The sequence below is a fragment of the Opisthorchis viverrini genome, assembly GCF_000715545.1.
Source record: "Opisthorchis viverrini unplaced genomic scaffold opera_v5_181, whole genome shotgun sequence".
In the NCBI taxonomy this organism is placed as follows: Eukaryota; Metazoa; Platyhelminthes; class Trematoda; order Opisthorchiida; family Opisthorchiidae; genus Opisthorchis; species Opisthorchis viverrini.
Genome location: NW_008751840.1, coordinates 273,645 through 298,133, shown reverse-complemented (window position 1 = coordinate 298,133; position 24,489 = coordinate 273,645). Strand labels below are relative to the sequence as shown.

Sequence of the window (24,489 nt, the reverse complement as noted above, 5' to 3'; positions counted from 1 at the left end):
GTGTCGCGAGACACTCTCCAGTATAGCTCAATGGATCGCTGAGGTGCGCAAACCGTCACACCACGGTTAGGTCCAGTCTCTTCGTGACGGATCAACGAATATACCGACCACTTAATCCTGGTATCTACCAATCTACATCTATACCTGCTGGTAGGATGAGCGTGGTTCTGTGTGGCCAAATTTAGTAGACCCTTTAGCTGATGCACTCACTTTACAATCAAGCACAATGTTTCCGTCTACTTTACCTGAATCTCCACCAATTCATGATAAGAATGTAAAATGAAATGCGAATAAGAGCAGTGGCGGTCTGAAAACTGGCTGTAAGGAAATATAATTAAACACTGCCTTTCATTCAAGTAGTTGTGAAATTTTTCAGCCTGAACTGGTGTTACACCCTCTCTAGACAAATCCATCCGGAAATCCACCACATAGTAAATTTGTCGTTCACAGATTTCGTGATTATCCTCTGAGCACCAACTGAAATTACAAGATGAATAAGTGTAACCATTCTTCATTAACCAACCGATTGGGATGGCTTGATGGCCTCAGATGCGCGCAATTTTGCCACGGCGATTCAGAAATGTATGATGATGTAATCCGGAAAATGCAACTTCCGAAAGCTTAATTCCATATGGGCCGGTCGATCGCTTTGTGGTACACTGTTCAGTGGCTTACTCAGGATCACTTTCTAACGCTGATACCTATAAAGAGGGTTGCTAACTGTTTTTCCATTTGACCCTGTCTAACAAGCGAGACGATGTCGTACACAATTTTTTGCAATACCGAATTTTTTACTGCAGCCTCCAAACAGGTACCAGTCTTGTTACACCAAAGCTATTTCCGTTTTTTTCTGTAGTAGCAGTTCAATTAATAATTGTCCCAAAATTTCAATTATGATATATATGTCCACAAAAACAGCCTAAAGCGCTAAGGATTTGCATGAAGAAGAATGCTTGTAGGCTTCAGAGCGTAACATCTGATGTCCTCAAAACACGAGTGCTCCTGAACAGTTTGTAGGCACATTGTTAAATGCTGTAAATCCGTCCTACGGCTCTCATGCGAAACCAAACGCTGGATCCTGGCTATTAAGACAGCTTTTGTACTTGTTGCTGGAAGTTGGGTGCACCATCTTACTGAAAAGTGAAAGCCACCCAAATGGTTTGGTTATCTAGTACTGCGTAAGAATGACCATCAGTAAAATCATAAAATCACTCTCGACCAAAGATCGTGTCTCAGCACATTCGTTGCCCGTTGTGAGTCAGCAGGACACTGACCATCATGATGCTTCACCCAAGTTCAAATTCGTAGACCCTTTCTTGCCAGTTACGGAGATTTGTGGACCTTGTTGAATCACTGCTCACGCTACTTCAGTGTGAACAAGGTGGACGAGCTAACATCGTCGTTCTGGGGCATAAACTGTACTGTGGAAACCAATGTGAAATGGATGCTTGCTCTCTATGCTTCTGTATTTATTAACCATATTTTACCATCTCTTGTGAAAAGCAGTTGATGGTGTTTTTAGTTTCAGCCGACTTCAGGGTCTAATTGGGTTTAAGTGTCCGATGCGACTTACCGGCATACGTACGTGTGAATCATCCTACCGAGTGGCTATTGCACATGAACTCTGGTTTGTACTGATTCACACTGAGCATCCAAGTCCCCATATTTCCAACTTTCCACTTTGCTTTAACGAACGGCGTTGCACACGATGTGAACTTCAGTTAAACGTAACAGGCTTGTTCACTACTTATTGGGTGACTTGTGTCATTGACCGCCGGCATAGCTTCGACTAATCGAGTCTCTTGTGTTCATTATGTTGTGTATTTTCCTTACATATTCACGGAGTTCCATATCGTCGTTTTTCCGCAACAATCTAAACGACTGTCAGGTGATTGTTTGGGCTGTATCAGGAGATCTTTTGTTATTTCATACAAAGGGTTCGGCTAAAAGACTTGGAGGCAGCAGAAAATAATCACCGTGCTTCACATAAAACGACGTAAATTTCGCTCGTTTCATAAAGTCGAGCGGTAGTTGAGCTTGTGGGCAAGTGATCCTCTAAACGAAATATATTATGAACCATCAGACCGTCGACTTCTGATTTATAGTTAGCATTTAGCGTAGCTTTTTTATTCAGAGAGTATTTATACTCTAGCTAGTGGAACACCACTTTCTTGTCTGTTACAAGTCTTACTACCTACCTACCTAATTAGTAGCTACATGTCAACAATAGGCGGTCACTGTCAGGTAGGTTCCCGTTACTCCGGTATGGCATGTGTTCGCTGCATAAATGCATGTTGTTGCTCCCCTTTGCAAGACAGAGTTATGTTTTACATAATTTGTTCAAACCATAAATCTTCCTGCTATCAAAATAACCAGCTGCACACGAAGCATACTACTCTCGTTTAAATCAGAACTTGTAACGCTGAACCAAGTACTATCATCGTTGCCAGTAAAATATACCCCCTGTGTGAGCCGCGTTATGGACGTTGCACTTATTGCACACTACGGATTAGTAAAAATAGTGAAAGACATTTTCAACCGACTACCTCTCCAAATAAAGCTTACATCTAAAGAATGTGTACAAAACGCTGTGTTTATGCTTTTTATTGTAATAAAATTCGTGTAAGCGTGAGAAAATACTTTCTTAAAGGTTTTAACACTGCATGGGCTCCAGTCTTTCGTGTACATTAGAGTGTGTTGGAGTCATTAATCATTTCATCGAAATGAAGTTGCATTTCTCACACAACCTGTGCAATAAATGATTTTTAACTTTGTTTGATTTACGTTTCTAAGCGGCATTTCGTTGACCATGGTGTGCCCGTCTTTGCGGGTACATTTAATCCAAAATTCCGAGAGGTTTGCTAAATCCTGAGAACGAAAAGCATTCAAACGATTTGGCAATTTGGGAGTAGCACATCCATCGTTAAGCTTCGCATACCAAACTACTAATTTTTGGGATCAATGCACTTTAAAGTGTTTGTTAATTACAATTTAACAACTTACTGTCCCATGTTCTGTGACAGCTGAATTGCCTGTTTATTAGTTTGATAGTGTAAGCACCCAAATATTGCATAATGTCAAGCTTTCAGTGTGGGACTAGCTTTTCTGCTGACTTCGAATGCTTTCGTCCAAGTGCTGTGATCTCACTCCACTTAGAAAAAACAGTGGACATCACAAACATCTATCTTTTTATTGGTATGGCCATATCAGAGGCACAAAATGAAGTTCCATCCAAGTGAAGTCCGTCAACATATTTCATCACTTGAAAACAAACTGAGTTATAATCTTCCGCAAACGATCATTGTTTTACTATGCACACTTGTTCCGGGAACCTAGAAGGTAAGTACACTGAGTTGTGACATGTGAATAACCCTCAGATCAAAGAAATTGAAGCCGTCCTGTTTGTTCTTAGATAGCAGTGTTCGGTCCGTGCAACCCAAGTCCGTACGCACATTCCTGCGTTGCTATCCGCAGCGCGACTGTGCCACGGTTTCTTTATTTACAAGGATTGAACAGAACAGACGTTTATGTTGTGTCAAATGCCTGTTTTGCTTGGTTTGAACAAGCACAAAGTCGAATGGCATGGTCACGTATCAGACGATACGAAAGGGCTATCAGTTTTGCCCAGTTCTGCATTGGCAAAAGTGTCTGGCCCAGGTACATTTTCTTACTAAGTTCCGTGTGAAGCGGAAAAAGATGAGGTTATGAGAACTAAGTACTAAGAAATAATGACTATGTACTAATGAATTGAATATGTGGTATATTAGTGTTTATGGTGAATTCAAAAGTCTACACGTTTTTTGCCTTGATTGGGATCTTTTCCTTCTATGGGTTAAGGAAACTGTGGAGCAGAGGCGCCAGTTTGTGAACCCCATGGCAAACTGTATTACTGAATTCACCACCCGTACGTTTGTGAAATGCAAGAAACTGTACGGTATACAGCCTAAAGTAAAGGGTCGTGTATACAAGCTATCAGCAGCATAGGCTAAAAACGAACAGCGACCTAAGTTTTGTCATTAAACTCCTGGTGTCAATTATCTGCTAGAAAATCATAAGGGAAACATGTCCATTCGTTCCAGCTAACAAATAAATTTTGGAATTTGGCATATTTCACTGACAAACAGAGAAGGCAGTGAGAAAGCGTAAATAGTTTAAATGCAATTACGTTCCAAGCGTAGCCATCCCTTCTTGCTTGCGGGCGCACAGAACAGTACACAAACCGAATCCAGCATTTTCAGCCGAGGATCGAAAGGTCAGCCAGTTATGCACACAGTTTGCATTGTTTTTATATCTAAGTTATGGTTAAATTAAAGGATGTTAGAAGCTCACACGGGTTTTTAAATACAATATTTGTGTGGTTTTTGGAACACAGTCTTCAGTTTTCTCAACAGTTCACATAGTGTGATAACCACTGGCTAATGATGTGGAAACTACTAGGTGTATAATTTGTGCAGGATATATCTCAGTATATCGACTTCAATGTTTGTCTGTATTTAAGAGGTGTCTAGAGTAGGTCCCAGAGCTAAGTTGGTTTATGTCTAAATGTGACATTTTGAAGGATTAAGGACTATCCCAACCACAGTCGTAAAACTCGGAGTGTTGGGAACCCGCAGAGCTACTCCAATTAATAATAATGTAGCATTCTTTTTCAACAAAACAGTACTATTTTCACAGAAACATACCATAATAACCCGACGAAAAACTACGAAGACAAACTAGGATTCACGATAAAGCAGATTTAAGGGTAGGCGGTCTTCTCAGATTTTCTGAACTGCTTTTGAAGTGGTTAGTTTTGAAAGAAAACATCTGATGTTATGTTGCAACATTTGTGAGGAATTGGAAATATAACATAAGGCATAACTTGTTTGTGGCCCACAGTATACAGATGTCGCTGTCACATTTCTCATTGCTTTGTGCCATAATTACCAGCCGAGCCTTCATGCCACTGAGGAGTTATGGGTTTGCAGTTGTCCGTGAGTAGGTCAACATTTCACCCAAAGCGTGAATAATTTGAAATTTTAGCGCGCACAAGTTTTTACTGAGGCATGATTCACAGCAGGGGTTCAAATGACTGCCTTTCTACTTTATTTTATTTATGATAAGAAGTGGTATGTCTACTCGGAAAATGCACATATTCCTGCTGTAATAGAGCTAGGGAATCAAAGTTGACTTTGGGGTTTTGCCTCATTTCGACTTGATTCGTGCATCAGCATCACAACTGTACCTTGATGTTTCATCTTTGGTTAGACAAAGCGCTTGTAGATGGGACGGTAGTGAAGGCTAAGGGATAAGGCTCTGGTTAGATAACAAAACAATCCAGATTACAATGCAGTGGGAAAAAGACGAATCAAAGGCGTTTTGGAGAGAGTATTATGCATCCTTATTGTCTGTAGTTTGAAGTGAAACAAAGACAGCACTTATAAGGCCTTTGAACAATCGCAATAGGGAAGCTTTGTCTTTGAATGGAACAAAGAAAATAATTGTTTCATAGAGAGCATAAGTATTTTTAGTGCTTTTCTACCAGCCACATCAGGCAATGCTTCCAGAAGCAAAAAGCGGAGCAAGTGGTTTGAATAATACATGTTCAAATGGACAGTTTTGAAAAATATTTTCAAGCATGTGAGAATTCTAACAACCTATTCGGAAGGCCTTTATTATGAAATAAATCCAGTGAAGGCGGTGGCATATTCAGGAAGTGGCTTACAGTATTGAGAAAAACCAAAGCAAAGGTACACTGAAACTCCAAATCTCGGGACTTTCGGTCTAACAAGCAACACACGAAAAACGCATTCAAACGTTTTTCAGATGTGCAGACTATTGCTTTCATATTTTTCAAACGTCTGCGCTGTACAGTTGCCTAAGTCACATAAAGAGCACAAAGACTGTATTCTGAGGGTGATTTTTGGAAGGTATCGATGTGAACTGAACGACCGAACTAATAAGGAGAGCCGACATTTAACACACCAAAAGCATGACGATCAGTTTGATCACTAATGGGCCACTGACCAGCCCCATTTGTGTTATATGATGATGTGTTATAGCTTCCCAGTTAGAATCAGTCAACTCCAACATGGTTCTTTTGTAATCCGCTGGCCTTGTAATGGTGGATGACCCACTGCGAAGTTCATGGCACATCTAAACGCTCTCCGTGCGAAATGTTCTTCGTTACTTTGAGAGATGCAAAAATATTGCTCTTGATAAAGGAATTCCAGAAATCCCATTGAATGGTCACCAGTTCACCTCACTCCATAATCTTCCAAAACACACTTCCCCAGTGTGGACTAATTTGTCCACATTCATTTCGTGAGCAGTCCTTCGAACTTAGTCGATTACAAACCATTAACTACATAGAGCAAACGTCCTCCGAAAGAGGGAAAAACTACGAAACTTTAAGCGCAATCTACATTGGTAATCTTGGGTTTGAGACCAATACACGCAAAATAACATATCGTGATTTTTACACTGCCAGTTTAATTTGTTCATTTAGCCTCTTTCACTCTTTGAACTTAACAAACGACCCCGTGTAGCTGCCATAGTTACTTACTAGATTAATGGAGTCGCTTCTGTGCTCAACAATAAGAAACTCGATAAATTGCTTCACACACGGAATTGCCTTAAAGATTTGCTTTCCACAATCACGTTGGAAGACTAAATATATATAGGGTAGAAGTGACAGCATCGCTCGAACGTGAAGTTAGGTAAATTGTTGTTTGTAAAAGCAGGCAGATAGATTTCAATGAAACTCGAACAAATCACGGCCCACGAACCACAACAGCTCTTTTGTTTCAAAATAATAATTCAGTCTTTTCTATGCATCAGACTAAAAACTAGGTGGAAATAGAACGGCCATTCTGTGAATTTGAGTAGTTAGATGAAAGCAGGTGTCGGTAAATCCACATTACGATGTAGAGGATATGACTGATTTCTCACTGAAATAGACTATCAAATGGTTAGCATTTTATATGTGAAGTGTTCAAACGATCGAGACATTAAGTGAGCAGTCATCTGTGCGAAATAGAATTTCACTGTTCAAAACGTCTTTAAATGCATTAGGAATAGTCCCGAAATTTGTGGAAAAAATGAGGACGACAGGCACAATTTTTGCTGCAATATGTTTATCACATTACTCTGAATAATTTCGGGACCACAGCTCTGAGAATACCACTGCACTCAGTAAAAACGCTAACAGGCTGGATCAAAAAATGACATGGTGAATGTTTTCAGTTTCGCTCACTTACCTTAAGTGCTCACCAATACTGCCGCCAATATCGATCCACGAATCGTCCCATATTGCGTGCATTACAACTTGACCATACGTCCTAACAGCCGGTCAAGACGTTTCCGAAAAATTCACATACACAGCTTTTCCGAAAACCTTTGCATGATTTCTAATGTCCAATGCGTCTCAAAACATCATTTCTGTATTAAGAAGCCGCGAAACATAACAGTTTGCACATCCCAAATACCATCACTTGAATCATCTTGATTAGAAGTCAGTTGTAAAACCTTTTGTTGTAACTATCGTTTTGGCAACCCAGTGGTCAGCCTGAAACCTTAACTGAAAAGCTATGGACGAAAAGGCAAGGCTGGTGCAAAGAAATGTGTCATCCACAAAACAGAGCCATTAAGATACGAAAAACCATAGTGATATTAGTAGTGGTAGTATTATTGGTTCGTGTGATTAGGTAACCGGAAATGATATCCCCAGGGCTGCTAATACAAAAGAGTACTTTCTAGGGGATAACTTTTGGCTAGGACCAGCCAAGACCCATAAGCACAATTTTAGGACAGAGAAACCTGAGGTTTTTAGTAAGTTTCCTTTGAGTGAAAAGATGAAACCTTCACAGTGGACAATAATAGCGGCTGTTTTTTTTCTGCACCTCTTGTTGTGATTCGTAAGCTTACAGTATAACCCTGGTGGATACCGCAAACACTTCCGTAAACATCAACATGATCGTACGATGAATCAGCTTTTGCAAGGTTCGGGGACTCTGGGTGAACAGATTCACGAATTGCAAATTAGTGCTACCCTTGAGATACTCATACACTTCTAGCGTACCGAATTTCCCCGACAAATGACAACCATTTCCGAGCAGCCTGCATTTTTATGTGGAAAGAAGGCGAACGAGTTCTTGGTACATCACCCGAATAGATCGTTCATGGTTGGATTACTCTCACTTTTGGTTTGTAGTGTTACCGGTTCAGCAAAATCCGAGGAGACAAATGCACCCATTCTTTGAGAAATTTCTCACCACCCAAGATAGGTTTGTAAATATTTTAAAGTGTCTGACTCATACACTTGCGAAAAATATGAAATGTTTGCGGTTTGTGAGACTAAGTGTATGAGACATCTCGCCACACATAATGAACCGATTAGGATGTATTTTAATTCTGCGCAGCTCTGTCTAGATAAAATTCTACGACATTATGCACAACCAGATTGGTATAATTTCAGGCTATGATCGTCCTTTTCTTGTCCTCTAATTTAGCCGAGGACGAACAAACGCGGGCACTAACAGTGGAGGTTAACAACATGAAGTTCAACCTGGAACTTTTTGACACAAATCTTATGGAAGATGATTTTCAGACTAATGCTGCCTCACTGGTAAGTCTAATGTGTTCGCAAGACCCCAGCTAAATCAGTTGCTGTCATGTTCACACCTACAGAAAAAAACGGACCTCCGCGCAATTGAGATGACTTGTCACACAATTTCAAAACTTTCAATTTTGGCGTGATCTGGAATATATAATTATAACAGCATGTTTCAATGCTAATTAAAATTCGGCGCAAAATTTTCATGTAGACCAACCAGGATAATTGTGCTGGAAACATAACGAATTCAACAAGTTTAAACATCACTATTGCGTCCGTTCCGATGATTGTTTCACCACTTTAATGCGTATTTTGTAGTTTTAAAACATGATTATAGTCCACACGGCGGCGTTCACCGATAGATCGGCTTCACACAATGGTGTGGTTGCCTTCCTCGATGTGTTTTAAAGAATGAGAAACGGTTGCAGACTTTGTGGCAAACTTACAGGTACATGTATGTTGTAACCCTAAATAAGCATGGGACTAATACTTTCAAAGAATTCTGGATTCGGGCAAGTCAAGGAGCAGGGAAGCAACCGGGTACTAAAAAATGGTGACGGTAAATTATACATGTGCACGTATGTACATATTTGCCGTATAACTGGCAGTAAACGCCTAACTGCCACAAATCTCTTAGTGTGCACAATCCATCCGCGAGAGTGCGCGCCTTCACAAAAGCAGTACGTTTAGCTCAGCTGTAAGAATACTCAACAGGCTCGTTCTGTCGACCAAATACGCAATCACGCTCGCTTAGATGAAAGTTCCTTATGCCAGCATCCTCTGTTATGTGGATGCTTCGTCACTTAGGCTGAATCGATGAACGTTGATTTTGGGTCATGCGCGTTAGCTAATGCGACCTATGATTAACTTGAAGTTGATTTGACACTCAGAAAACCAGGTCAAAGCAATCGATAGCTGAGATACTCCTTCTTGCGGCATGACAATTCTGAAGCCTTGTAGGCCACTACAAAATTGTAATTGTGCGGTGAAGGCATTTCTAAGGATAGTCATTTGTCGAATTTTCGATCTCGAAAACAGTTCTATAATTTCAATGTAACGTGCATGAGGATATTTCTGGTCGGCGTTGACACGATATACGATTGTGATACACAATTGGGTCTGAGATAACAAGCCACTATGGTTCGAGGGCCAATAGTATGTCGCAATCTTATGTCGTCCTGTAATGAACCAGTAGGCCGAATGCAGCCAGCAAAAATTCAGCAAAGACCGTTTTACACGATCAAATTGATAAACTGACCTGTTGCATCTCTTGGAATAGTTTAACCACCATAAGGAGGATATATATCCTTCTCTAAAGTGAGCATGTGATAAAACGCGGAGTTTGGAGGGCAAAATCTAGTAAGTAAATATATTCGTAACTCATGCGCTTGTAAAATTTCAAACTTGAGGTAGCAAAAATAGTGGTTGTTTAGTGCATAGTGAAACCATGCATCATTCTTCCAGAATGTCTCTGCCAACGTTACAGAGCAATCCATGTATTTACGCCTTCTTAACATTAGGTAGCCAGACGCCAGGGCGTTTTCTTAGGTACTATAATTTCCATGGAACTTGCGCTTCAAAGATCCAGCGAGAACCTCTTTTCCGTATCCAAATGACGAAATTCTAGATCACAGTCACTGTACCGCATTTCAACTGGCGTATGAACTGCGATGGCTGACACAAAATTACTGCTAGCCGTTGATCAAATTTTGTGAATTCTTGGTTTCAACTACAGATTAGTCTGTCTACTTTGAGAGCACTTGCAGCCGACCACTCGGAGCAGGAGAAGCAATACAGGTTGCCTGTGTTATGGTTTGTCACAGACGCTCAATTCTGGGAGGATAGTCACACGCCCTACTTTCATCGAGTACCTAAATGATTAATGGGTTGATTTTGTCGCACTTAGCATTAGATCCTTCCTTTGTTATTATACCCTGGAGGATAGTTGCTGACTTTAAACACAACGATAATTAGGCTGGACAGCGCAAATAGACCAAACTGTTTGGAGCATCGTAACTCTGATTCAAGAGTAATCTAAGCATTTTGGAGTATCAGAGAGGTGTCTGGTGGAACTTTTGCTGGATTTTCTAAATTGTATCAAAAAGCTTTGTAACTAATCGTATGACGTAACTTTACTTATTCATTCCTCATTTTAATTTGGGGGACAGTGAACGTTATCTTTGTAAATTTAGATTTTCAGACTAAAACACGTGTGAAGGAAGTCACGACATTCAGGTTGAGTCAAAGAGTAAGAATACGTAAGCACCAGCCGATTTCCGACCATAAACATGATGACAGTTTTGAGGGACATAAATGGACTGAGTCGTTGTTTTTCTCCTCTGTCCTTAATTGTCATGAGCTAATCGGCAGTTTCATAGGTGATACATGTAATTTTGTTTGTGTGGTCACACTCACTCGAGAGTCAGTATTTCAGCTCAGAAAATTCCATCAGAATAAAACTTCTATGATAAGGTTAGGTCTGATAACCGTCGTCTTTCAGTTTATAAATTTGTCTATCTGAAGAGTGTTTGAGCCTACCTAGTAAAAAAGATTGTAGAATAAAATGGTGCTCCTTCAAACTGGTCTTTGCCACACCGAATATCTTCGCCAACAATCACAAAACATTCACCTTCAAAAATTTCAAAATTCTTTCAAAAAACAGTTTTGGGCAGCTACCTCATTGAATCTATATATTTACTTATGTATTTAGAGAAACACAATTCACCACAATTTATGTGAAGTTGTATAAGCTAAGAATTTTCTAGCACGTTTGTCATGGCAATCGATTATTCCCTTATAATTAATTTTTCTCCGGAAGGCTGTGACGTGAACTCATAACAATGTGCGTGACTTTACATATTCACGTAGATCGTTGAGTCGGCTGACGCCTACGTTGTAGTGTATGCAATCGATGACCGTTCTTCCTTCCTCATGGCACGATCTATTGTGAGCTATCTACTTGGTCAATGCAAACGTTCCAGTGCAATACTGCTTGCTGCTAACAAATCAGACCTGGTGCGGACGCGAGCGGTTTCAGTGGAGGGTAAGTCGCCTATATTGTCACAGAGGAAGTAGCAAATTTGTTCGTCGAAATCAGACACATGTTGTTTTTTGTTTGATACTGTTTTACGGGTACATTCTCCAGCCCCTCTAAGGAGAGGATATCCCTAGAAAACAACACTACTCGCTGCTCGTTAAAGCTACTCCTTCGTTGTAAAGGAAGTGAAGAAGACGCATGGGCAGAAAAAACGAGTACCATAAAATTTCTGACAGATCGCAACATTTCTTTTTATTATAAATTCACATAGAGCGAATGTTTTTCATCCACGTTCTAGATCTGAATACTTTCATCTGGACAAAAATTATCCGTGCGCATTCGTGCGGACACCGTATTTTGCTCCCTTTTGTACTCATACAGCTCAGTCAGCACATTTTAATACACCCGGTCGTGGAGATTTGAAGTGGTGGTCTTTAGACTTGTAAGAGTGTGCTGTTCTGAAATCATGTGTGTACTCTTTTAAATCCATGCATCCTTAGAAGAAAATCACTTGGCTCACTCAAGGTATGGTTTGCTGTTCAGATAAAGTGACATGGTTGATTGTGTAAAAGTCTGTTAAGCTATAAGCATATGTTGCGCCATATCATCTTTAGAGCAGCAAATCACTTAATTTACTTCTAGATTTTCTCTCACTTCAGAACTGTTGTAACACTCATTGTCCATTAGGCATCCAGAATAACTGTCTGGACACTAAGTACTTTTGTCGTAACTGTGAGATGATTTCAAATACATTATCAGTAAAAGCCAGCACAATGAAGCGCTTGGACAGCGGTCCCAATCTCAAACGCCGATTTGTGCATTGGAATAACAGGGAAGTTTTTACTGTCGTTTATTCCCACAGTTTGGCAGATTTTCCGGGTGTCAAAGCGCGTCAAATCCATAGATTACAATTATCTCCCCTCAAAATTTAACCTCCATTTTGTTATCTGGGGCCATAACTCATAGCAAAGTGCGTTTGAAAATCTTTGCGATTTCTTCTCATGTTAACCGTATGAATCCTCAAGCATTCGAGACTCTGAATCAAGCAGCTGGATACTCCAACTCAAAAAACAGGATGGTAATTGCAGAAGAATTATCAAGTATCTTTTTGAAGCACAAAAATCCTTATATGTCTTCCTAGTAAAATGATATGACAATTTTCATATCATGGTCCACGAGGTTCGTTTTACCTTCTCATTTACGATGAGGTGAGCCAGACTATCTTAATGTGGATTCCCACAAATTTTGTTTTCATTCTTAAAATTATCAAACATTCACTTAGATAAAGTCTTCCTGGTTTGTGTCAATAATTGAATTTAGAAGATACCACAAGTATGGAGTGATAAACTGATTTTTCGGTCGAATTGCATTAGAACCGAGCAACTCAATCAAAGACACTAGCTCCAGCATGAAATTGTTCCAGCTGGTTCTCTACATCATTTTCAGTACAGTGGTTACCTCCGCAAAAACCGGTTATACGTCTGTTTCAAACTGCCGGTCATTATTTTGTGGCAACATTGCGAATGCACACAGAATTTGACTCAGGTCACATAAAACGTTGCTTGATTTTGCTGATGCAAAACTCCATATATGTAGTGAGTGCCTAAGTATCCGTCGCTGCGGAATGTGGACCGACGGGACCACAATTCGTAATACTCTACTTCTTTGACGGTATCGCGTTACTCGTCTGTCCATCTCTATGGACTGGGGAGTGTGTTTGATCGGTCCTGTTCGACCTCCAAAGAGTGGCTGTTTTGCCTTTGCATACTTCCTTCCTGGAACAATCAAGGATGACAAGAGATGCATTTTTGCGCCTCCGATCTTATATGGTCTGGTGGGGTAGATAAATCTGCAAATGTGCTTCCGATTGGCCGGTATAAAATGGCTTGCATGTAACGGCAAAAAATCAAGGTTCTATGGGTGTGGAATCGTCCTGGATGCACGGATGGCAAAAATTGATAAGGCTTTCTCCAACGTAATGATGCCAGATTTACCTCTAGAAAATTTCAAAAGGTCAAACCAAGCCTGTAAACTGACAGAGTTGCAATTCATCGTCTGTCTGAAACAGGCCGGACAAATTGCGCAGTCGGACAAATGTGGGACCGTTCGGGTCCCGTTAAGGTTGAGGTCACCAGTTTTCCTGGTTTGCTTCCTAGTTAGGCACATGTAAGCTAGTTTTGGTAGTGATAGCCTGTAAACTGGGAAAATATTCCTGCAGTCCCGCTAACAGTAGTCTGTGTATCACAAGACGCACATATTTCATCGCTGACGCACTAAAGCTGCCTTGACTCCCGTTAGGACCAGCGGGCACACAAAGCATTCACTCGGTCATTTTTACCTGCATTACGCTGACCATGTTGGGCTTGCCGATGATACTGACTGGCGCCAATCTTCGCCAGAAACCGGCGGGAAAATTCAGCACCCATCATCTAAGAGATAAGTGTTGCTTCATTAGCATGTATTCGACGGTATTTTCTATTCTATTTACACCTGAGGCCCAACAGTCTCTCCGGTGTACTGGTTCCATCTGCGACAGCTCCATCTTGTTGCTTACTGCCGACGTTGCTCAGTAGTATAAAAGCGCCGTTTGGAAGTTCTGATCTCTTAGTTCACTCAGGCTAACCTGTGAGCTATCGAGTCAGCACCGAGCAGAGGTCTCTGCTATTTCACCAGTACTGGGCCTCTTTCGAGAGTGAGCTAAACAAAGTGAATTTGCACCAATTCATCCATATATTTGTCTGAAGTAAGCCTTTGTTGAAGCAAACAATATCTGTAGCTTTGTCTACTTGATGTCGATTTTCAGAATCCGGCATATGCCGCCAGCTTCCTTGACAGCCCAGGAGCCGTGAGAAGCGGAGGTTTAAATATTGCGTTGGTAATACTATTATCTTGTGTAATTATCACGTTTTGATGGCTTTACTTAGGCCTGTAGCAGTAAAAAAAAACCGTCCAGCAGTGACACCCTTCCGGTGTCTAGTTTCCATGTCATACGAAAGAGAAACGAGGCCTGGGATACTGCCAGGTTGCCCAAGCATAGGCAGGGGAAGTCGAGAGGTATTGGTAAGGTTCGAAACACGGACGTTCCGGTCGGTAAGTTCGCGCTTTAACCACCTGAACCATGTCGCACCCGCCCGTAGCAGTACACTGCCGCGCTAACCGACAAAGTATCAGAATGAGTTATTGATACTGCTGCAATGTGGTTCAAGTCGAACGATCATGTTTTCTATAGAGGCCCTCTTGAGCGTCTAAAGCGAAATCCTGCATCATTAAATTGATTGGGGTAACGTCACGTGTTCCGACAGGCGTGGTCACACGATTGCATGTGAACCAGCTACTAAATCAAAATAAGGTTATCAGACTCGATCAGCCACTGAACTTACTGTACGAAACTTTGTGTGGGTCGTCGGAAGTTCTCAAACTTTCCGCTTCCGTTTCAGTGTCAACATCTTTGTTCTATGCTGAACATTGATTACAGCTGTTCAGCCAATGTAGAATTAATTTCGACTTGTCGTGCCCACAACCTCTTGTACAAACACGGTTTGCGTTGAGGGAGAGTGTGAGGCGTTGAAGATCCCTCAAATGATGCGGTCAAAGTCTCTTAGCTCCCTATGGTTGACAGGTACGGAGCTAACAGCTTCAAACGGAGATATCCTAGGATCAGAGGGACGTGTTACAAAGTGCTGATAAGCCATAAGTATGAAATGAGGAGCTTGTTAGTTCATTATAATCCTATGAATAATAGTGCACTAATTCTCATACGAGCAGGTACATAAGCCGAATGAGCCGATGAAAAGGAAACAATAGATGCAATGCAGCGAAATTTGATTCACCAGCAGTTTAACCGGACATTCCCTGAAACAAACTTTAGGGTAGGTTATTAGGAAAGTGCGAACCTCTGCGACCGCAAGTGAAGGTTACTGAGTTGCATAAATTACGCAAAACCACGCATGGCACACACGAAGCAGGTTCACCTATATGCACCTGGACCTCAAGTTCCTCCAGAAATTCCTGTTAGTTTCTGTGCGTTTAAAAGATCGAAAACCAAAGGAAGCCGTTTCCATGACTCGAATGCGCGTGATATGCAGCGCCAAGTTAGGCCCAGGTCAACTAGTGTGAAATCTTTGCGAAAGAATATGATTTTCAGTGATCCAGATAATACGATCAAACACTGACACGATATGAGGATTCGTGGCAGCAAAAGGCACGATTAAGGTATTTCTTCAAATTTGCATACCCTGAAAAGGCATAAGCAAGAAACCACGGGTTGCTAAATAGAGCTAGCTGCTTCACAAACATTTCCGGTTTGTATTATGAGGAGGATTAGTGGCGGGATACCTGATTTTTGATGAACGTAATGATCAGGGTTTCAGGAAATTTCCGCTTGTCAGACTGCGTCTCACAAAATTTCAGGCACTTCTCAAAACACATGGGAGCGTCTCGAACCGTTTTTGTACGTAAATTACCAGTACGGTACTGCTGTTAGAACTAGAAATAAAAAGCCCCAGATTTATTGAGAAGAACCACCTAGGGAAGTGTCAAAAATTTCGATTTCTCATGTTGAGTAGCAGCGGGAAAAACCAAGAAAAACGGTTGAACTGATGGTGTTCTATGCACTAATGTAACGAATCTAGTAAAACTTAACAATGAGTTTTCAGTGTGCATGAACATTTCGGAGCCCTTGCCACTTGACTTATCATCATCCTCATTATCAAAGCCAGAAACTAGTGCTTCACTGATGTACTACCACGTCGATTTGTTTCAATAATGCCTTAAAATTGAAAGAGGAAAGAATCTAGGGAGGGAAAGAACCTGGGGTTAGCGTACGGCAAACAACCGAGGTGCCCACATCTCCAGCACCGTCAGACAAACTGGATATAAACCGACAACATGAACGCCACTGGCATTGGTTAATCGTTACACCGTTTTGTCTTTAGTCTGGTACAAGTAAGGTCACGTGAACATCACTGGCACTAAGGGAGGCCAAACACGAATCTTTTTGGTTAGCAGAACGGATTTAGCGTAGGTGACTGCAAAAACACTTAATGTATGAACTTGCATCACCGCCAAACTTGAAAGAGGTAGAGGTATTAGATTAGGTAAGTGATACTATCCTAAAATGTGTTCATGACTTCAAAGAGGGCTGGATGAAACTGGACGAAACGGTATTTTTTTGCGTTTGAAGTGAGCTGCTTTATGGGGTACCAGCTTATTAGCCCTATTAGAATACTTTTAAAAGAAGCCCCTTTTCTTCACAGGATCTTGATAAAAGTGCTAGTGTGCGGCGGAAAATCTAGTATACGTGGTATAAAAACCTCAATTGTACGTCATAAAGGTACGTGGCTGACAAGTCCTAGGTGTGTGTGGACATCGTATAGTGACCGACTACACCAACAGTTGCACAAAAGACATAATTAGTCCTCTTCACAATCAGGACGAACCCAGGCTTATCATTCCGCTTATGGCAATAGACCATTATTTCATTGGTTTCTTATCGTGCATTGAAAATTAATCTTCTGTTACCCTCAAACTCATTTGTGGTGCACACCTATGACCAGCCATTGAGGAGGAATGAATGCTTTTTATGCTAATTGGAAGCTGAACTAGAGAAGATGGAATAAAAAACTTAGTTGTCTGAGTTGTGGAGTTTGACTCAGTCTAGTTGGAGCAGACAGTGGTGACGTGCAAATTAACAAGCTTTAGTAGACACGGTTCTTTGTGCTGGTCATAAAAGGACAACATTTAGAAGGTAATCAAATACCTGGAATGATACAAAACGAAGTAATTGAGGGCTACAGGAAAAGCTTGTAAATTTGATAAAAGGCATTGAGAGCAGTACAGGTTTCGCTCATCACTAATGTGGCAAGGCATTGAAATAAGAACATATGTGTAAATAACACCGTTGTGGTTATCTACTATAACAACAAATCAGAGTTTAAATTAAGAAAAACGAAGCAAAGCAGGCACTGGTTGCCATAAGAGGAAGCCGTTTTGAGTAAACATTCACTCTGTTTAGTGAAAGTGCAGATTATCTTCTGTTCTGTACTTCAAAATTAGAAAATTGACTAGACTTAAATATTTTACTGTGGTACAGTAAGGATAAACATGAAGGCACGAGTGTTTCACATCGACTTCAATACTACATTCGTAGAAACTTGGTACAGAAAATTAGGATACCTAAGCTGTTTGCCCAGGATTTGTGGTCCTAACAGTGCTGCGTTCAAATGTTTATTTTAAATAAAATACTATCCAATCCGTAAAAAAGAAAATTTTCTGAATAGAGTAAATGGATTTACATTATTTTACTTCCATGTATTTGCTGATCCACTGATTTCTCGCCTCGATCTTTAAATTTGACAGAGGGAAAAAATCTTGCAACGGTCTACAATTGTCCATTCTACGAAATTTCTACATCACTTAACCATCGTGTGGATGAACTGCTGGTGGGCATTGTAATAGCCATCCAAGAACGTCGGCGGGAGGTTGACAAAGAACGTGATCGATTGGAGAAGATGGCAATGAACACAAAGCACAGTTCACTTGGTGCGACAGCTCATCGGAGTTCTCTTGGTGCAATCAAATCGCAGACTAATAATGTTGTGAAATTTTTTCAGAAACACTTCAGTAAAAAAGACAAACGTTCCAATACATTATTATGACAAGGAAGGAGACTAAATACGTTCGATTACCAAAATGATATTTGACTAGTATGGCCTGAACCTCACTACTGGTTTGGAATCACTGGTTAAATTTGTGTGATACAATTCACTTTTCTCAACGATTGTCGAAAACCTCATGACAAGGATTGTAAGCAACTATGCTTCTAGTGGTTGTTGGCTGTCCCCAGATCAGTCTTCGATTGCTGGTTCCCGTTGTTTTTCATCTAGTTCTGTATTTCCTCAATTTTCCTAAATTAAATGGGGATTATGGATGGCATAATTAAACAGCAACATTACGGATTCCATTTTCCACCCGTGAGCATTTCAGCACATTTGTACAGGGTACTTGACTGTCATAAAATAAATTACTGAGTGAAAGCAAGGTTGTCTTTATTTTACAACAGATTGCGACGAAGCTTAAGATCACATAATTTGAATGAGTATAGTTTAGCCTGGGAGGTGGGTGAGATTTTGAATATGTAGTAGCTACAAAAATTTGAACTTGTTCAAGCTCACAGTATCCTAAACTTTCCTCGTCACGGTCATCATTGACACGGGGATAAATAAGCTTATTGTGGCCATCAAAGAAGCGAGACAGAACAATCACCTGGTGGAGTCGCAGGAAAACCTGGCTTGTCTATCCTTTGGATATGCTATGACTGACTAGAAACAGAGGATTGTTCAATCGTAGACTAGATCGGCGAACTATCAAGCAGTTATCTCACTGTGAGCCAGGAACTTCGAAAATACAGTGATCTGTCGTTACCTATTCGAAAATTGGTACCAGTTATGGAAACCAAAGTTAATAACAGAAATAAGTGAACAACAATACGACTGTGTTGAAAAACCAGAACAGACTTGGCGTTCTCTGGTCAAATTTGCATGTTTCCGTCCCGTTCCTCTTGGAAGTGAAGCGCCAACATCTATTATTCATATAGGCAAGTGAATTAGTGTGGAACGGAAGTGATTTTATAACTAACCACTATACACACATTGTCTGGAAATTTTTTCATCGCTAGAAATTGAGCATACAAGAAGCTTTCCAGGTAACAATTCAAAACTTTGTTTGTAGCTAGAAGTGGACAAGGTAACTTGTCACTTTAAGTTGTTTCCGTTTACAGCGAAATAGTGCGATTTAAAAAATGTACATCGCAACAATGAATTCACTTAGGATTCCAGTCCCAGAAACTATGAGAAGGTTGTGAAAATCGTTTTCGACGGAAACACCCGTTTTCTAACTGTTAGGTTAGAAAGACGGATATGGAATAAACTGTGAAAGTCTACTACTTCGTTACTGTATGGTGCTGCTTGGTGAAATTCATTCTGTGATTAGATGCAGTGCCGTGCTCTTTTGAGCTAAGCTTAGAGTAAAGATTCATTCTGTCTCACTGTAATAGGAGTCGTAAAAAAAGGTAGATCAGCCTTTCAGCAGGCAATTATGTCCACCTGTTCATTAGTTACTTCATCCATCAGATTCGTGTGAACATGGTATTCCAGTGCTTCATGTTTTAGTCTTCAGCCATCTTCTACAGTCGACTAGAGAGTAATGTACACAGATATTGTGTTTGCTACTTCGGCTTTAAACGGCACTGCTGAAATTTTATGAGCTGCACATGGATGGAGAGTTCTAAGGAACAAAGCTTCGGAGACTTCGTCTACTTATTGAGACACACTGATGGCTAGGCGGATGGCGGGCTTTCAACTGACATTCATCAAAATTATGGGCTATTCTCTACATGGATAACACACCACAATACCTCGGATATCATAGCGTATAAACCTTGATGCAGTTTTGTGCGAAACGGACAGTTAAAAACCACCAGCAACTGGAGATAAGCTCTCAGGTTGTCATTCGTGTAACCTGACAATCGGTGGATTTTGCTGTCGCACCAGATAACATCTTACCAAGTGCGAAATCACCTCCTTGAAAAAGTGAATTCATAAGGCTACAAATCAAAAAACAAAAAAATAAACGTTTTCGTGACCATATGTTGCAGAAATTCTCCCAAAAATTTTAGGCAGAGGTCTTTGGAGGTACACAAATAGATTGAGGGAGACCATTGAGTATTCCAACGTATTTTTGATTGCAGAATTTGGGGTATAAAATTTTCTACGAAAGCCAAGTGTGCAGGTCACGCAAAAAGGCCAAATAGTTTAAATAATTGTGGGTAGTGTGATGAAGAGTGTAGTAACCCACGAAAATTCTGCTACCAATCGGTTCTGTTTGGAATCATCAAGGAAGCACGCCTATAGAAATGAAATTTAAGAGCAGTTATAAAGTTAATTGTATACGTAATTTATTCGTACATTATATTAACAAAATCAGAGCTTCAAATTGTGTTTGGATCTAACTCGTGGGCTGAAGTTTGGAACTCAGAACGATTGTTGTTATAGGAAATGTGGGCCGAATCAATTTAATTGTTTGGTTTGAGCTGAGAGATTACGAAACGCTCACCTTGGGGCTTCAGATCATCCAAATATTTTGGAAAGACTATTCCCAAATGACAGTGACATTTTTTTCATCAGATTTTTTATTAATTCCCAAAGCTGCTTATTTGCACTCAGAATCAGACGGGGTGACTGGCTACTGAGAGGCAAATATGACAATCAGTAGTGTGTTAACTGATTGGTCAATGAATTGACTTTAAACGTTATTAGTAAGCTAGCTGTATGGGCTTTACACAGGTGAAATGCCCATGCAATTTTTTGAAAACATGAGTAGAGCTTAGTTGTCCAAACCATACCAGCTACGCGTGTCTATCAGCTGTCTTGTTCGTATCAGTCTACACCGTGTACAACCACTGCGAATTATCATTTTGTCGCTTTCACCAAACTGCTCATAAAGGATTTTAACAAAAATAGCGTTTTGTCTTTAAACCGGATCGAGTATTTATTGTTAAGGAGAATCCCTACACTCAACAATCCAGATCTATTTTTACTAGTAATCTATGTTGTATTAATTTTCACGATGTCCTATCTTAACGCGCACAGTTATGGACCGTGCTATTTTATAGCGGAATAAATAAAAAGGTTTAATTGCGCGTTAGAATCTCCTCAGACCTATGTGTAATTTATTCCAGCCCTGTGTTACTGCATAAAAATTTTTTCACTTCAACAAATGTAATTCACTTCATGCATTTATAATTTAAACTTTGAGCAAGGCAAAGGAATGGTTTGCTAACAAAGTATTCCTCACTGAATTATTTCACCGTAATACCTAATAATTTATGCATTTATAATTTAAACTTTGAGACAAGGCAAAGAATGGTTTGCTAACAAAGCATTCCTCACTGAATTATTTCACCGTAATACCTAATAAATCTAGATTTTCTAGGCTACATGAGAAACTCTGTTTTTACTTTTCAACTAATTCCCGCTTCACATTTATACACTGGAGTGAATTTCTTACTGAACCGAATTTTTCAGAAACGCACTGTAAAATAGGCAAAGTTTTGTAAAATCCACAAATTCAAAACACCGTCTACTATAGCTACTCTGATATATTACCAAAAAATAAGTTTAATAAAGCATCTGTTACACATATTCTGTTACATGTGTTGCATCTGTTACAAATATTCAGGCTCAACAAGTGTTTTTTTCAAGAGGCTGAAAATAGTTGTCTCAAAATCAGATTGGTGGGACCTATTAAATGGTGTCCACTGATAGGTGTTTGCTTTCAATCTGAAGCCATTCGATTCATATCCTAAGAACTAGTAAGGACACCAATATGAAAGCCATTATTCTGCTTTCACCGTTGCGCATCCCAGTCTACAAACTATATGACAGCGATTTTTAAAGACACAAAATGGTTTGCTTCAGTTGAACGAAAGTTTTGCTTAGATTCCGGATATGGCTCAGTGCAGCGAGAAACCGTGTTTTAGGTGGAGCGAAAAGCAAAACGGACTGTAAAACTTGCCATATTTATTCATACATCGAGTTTGAAGATTTTAACGTTGTATGCTTATGGTAGTTGGCGGAAAATCAAAACGCAAAAGTATTTTGTCGCTTCGTGGTGTAAGAATCAGCCTAAAGTTTTTTGTACAGCTGCTCAACACATTCACTCATGCAGTAACAATGAAATTGGCTTCATCTTTGTACATCCCATTATTGGTCTGCTGAAACCCGGCATTAACCCATTTGACCAGAGGACATCTCTGTACAAGTTATTTCAGGTTTGGTTGTGGTTACGAGCCACAATTGCACCAGACTAATAACCACGCTAAGAATCCACTCAGCATGCAACACAACTGAAAATAAAACTTTCGACATGGTTATTCCCATTAGAAAATAAGTGAATTGTTTCTCGTCAATGTAAAAAACTCTTTATAATTGTGGGGACAAAAATGTTTGCTGCGCGTGGTAGCACAAGTTTTATCCAATAAGGAGCAAGGTCTTGCAAAATTGTTTTGTAAATGTCGTAAGGAAGTCAATTCGTAAGCCTCATGACATAAATTCACTATGCATTTCTTTATTAGTAAACCAAACAAGCTGCAGTGTTTCCAGCTTGTTGTGAACAAACATAGCCGATCACCTGTTTGAACTTTTTCCATAAAATGTCACAGTTAATGACTTTTTAAGCTTTTCTTGGAGTGCGCCAGGAACTGCTGATGAAAATTTATCTCCACGACTAAATAAAAAACTAAGGAGGCCTTACTTTGTGAAATAGTTTGAAAGAAATAGCCTGAATTAGTGGCAGCTTACCTGTAAAGAATACCATGTGGGTTTGTAGGATCACTTTGAATATAAGGTTTTCAAAGTAAGCAAAACATTATGCCACCCGCAAAATAGTCTGTCAACTTTTAATTTTTATGTATACAGACACCAGCTTCCTCCGCAATGCCAGTTTGGCTTGCACACATAAAATTCTGTCCACAGCAAAGCCCAATTATTCACCAGGTCGTTGTATCAATACTGAGGACAACGAAAAATTCTGAGATCGTCTTATATCCCTGTTTAATTTTCGGCTGCGGATGAACCACAGACTAGGAGCACTTCATTATATGTCTTGTACAACCATATCATGCATCACACCTGTGCTACTGCTGCGTCAACCACCTTTGTGGGTCTGATCTTTACTCCACCGTTACCAGCTCAAACCTATCTGAGATATCAGAGAACACAATTTAAGTAATTTTGTAATCTCTAGATGAGAATGAAAAAACCAAAACAGCAACAAGTTTGCACGAAAAAAACCCCTCGCGCCGCAGAAACACAGACTGGAAAGAATGAACACATACCCCCGGTTCGCTGACGGGTAAACACTTGTGAAGCCGGGTAACGAGAGTGAGTGCAGCGGAGGTTATTCTGTGTTGGCCGGCATTGTTGAATGGAGACACCCGCTCTTCTGTATTTTCGAAGTTAAGGAAACAAGAATGTCGAAATACTTTGTAATATGATGCAAGTTCATTCATAGCATGCAAGCTACATGTTGTATTTGAAGTCGAGAACTAGACATTAGGATGTTGGTTCTGTATTAATTTGCTTTGCCCGTTCATAAACAAACATAATATTGTTTAAATGCTTCTCTGTCGTCGTGATTCAAACAAAATCCAAGCATAGTTTAAAATCTTGCCTATTTACTTACATCCGAAAATTCTAGCGCCCTACCAGAGCAGTTAGAAACCTGCTTAATAAAGCGTCACTAAAGTTGCAAAAAAAATTGAACTGCTTAGAAGGTGTTTTGAGAAGAGTTTGGTGATATGCCGTTTTGGAATTGTGAGAGCGTAATAAAACCCTTTTTGCAGTGTCTACCTCATGTGCGCACTTTTTAAATATGAAGATACACCGAAAAATAGACAACACGATATTTCGGATAATGACGTCGCACGTCATGGACATTTTTGTCGTTCATTCTTCCTTTGAGTGCATCAACAGCGATGAAATGTCAACCGATCGGTGTGAGACTTTTGCCATAAATCTATGCACGTTCTGCGTAACAATGTGGATGTCAAAATTTCACTTACTGAGTAGAGAGAGGAAGTTTTGCAACCCGAGATTCATGAATGTTGTCAACGATGTAGCCGCCAATCATAGGACAACGCATTACGGATTCCCCTTGGCTGCGTCCAAGTTGCCGAGCTCATCCAATAAACGACTGCAAATAGCAAGCAACTGCGTCTATTTTACAATGAGATTTCTCTAGGAACGTGGCCTGGGCTCCTTTAATTGTTTTAATGGATAACCGTGTGCCAGTGGAAAAACAT

At 40.2% G+C, this 24,489-nt stretch overlaps 1 protein-coding gene across 1 annotated transcript in view; it reads left to right on the top strand.

Annotated features, from left to right (window-relative positions):
* T265_07740 (hypothetical protein) overlaps window positions 1-18,614 on the top strand; it is a gene marked incomplete at both ends in the record, with an annotated part of 34,735 nt that extends 16,121 nt beyond the window's left edge. The window contains 3 exons of the mRNA XM_009173339.1: window positions 8,490-8,605; window positions 11,462-11,636; window positions 17,988-18,614. Of these exons, the coding sequence (XP_009171603.1) occupies window positions 8,490-8,605; window positions 11,462-11,636; window positions 17,988-18,286 (590 nt within the window). The remainder of the gene's footprint in view (window positions 1-8,489; window positions 8,606-11,461; window positions 11,637-17,987) is intronic.
* Between the last annotated feature and the right edge of the window lie 5,875 nt (window positions 18,615-24,489).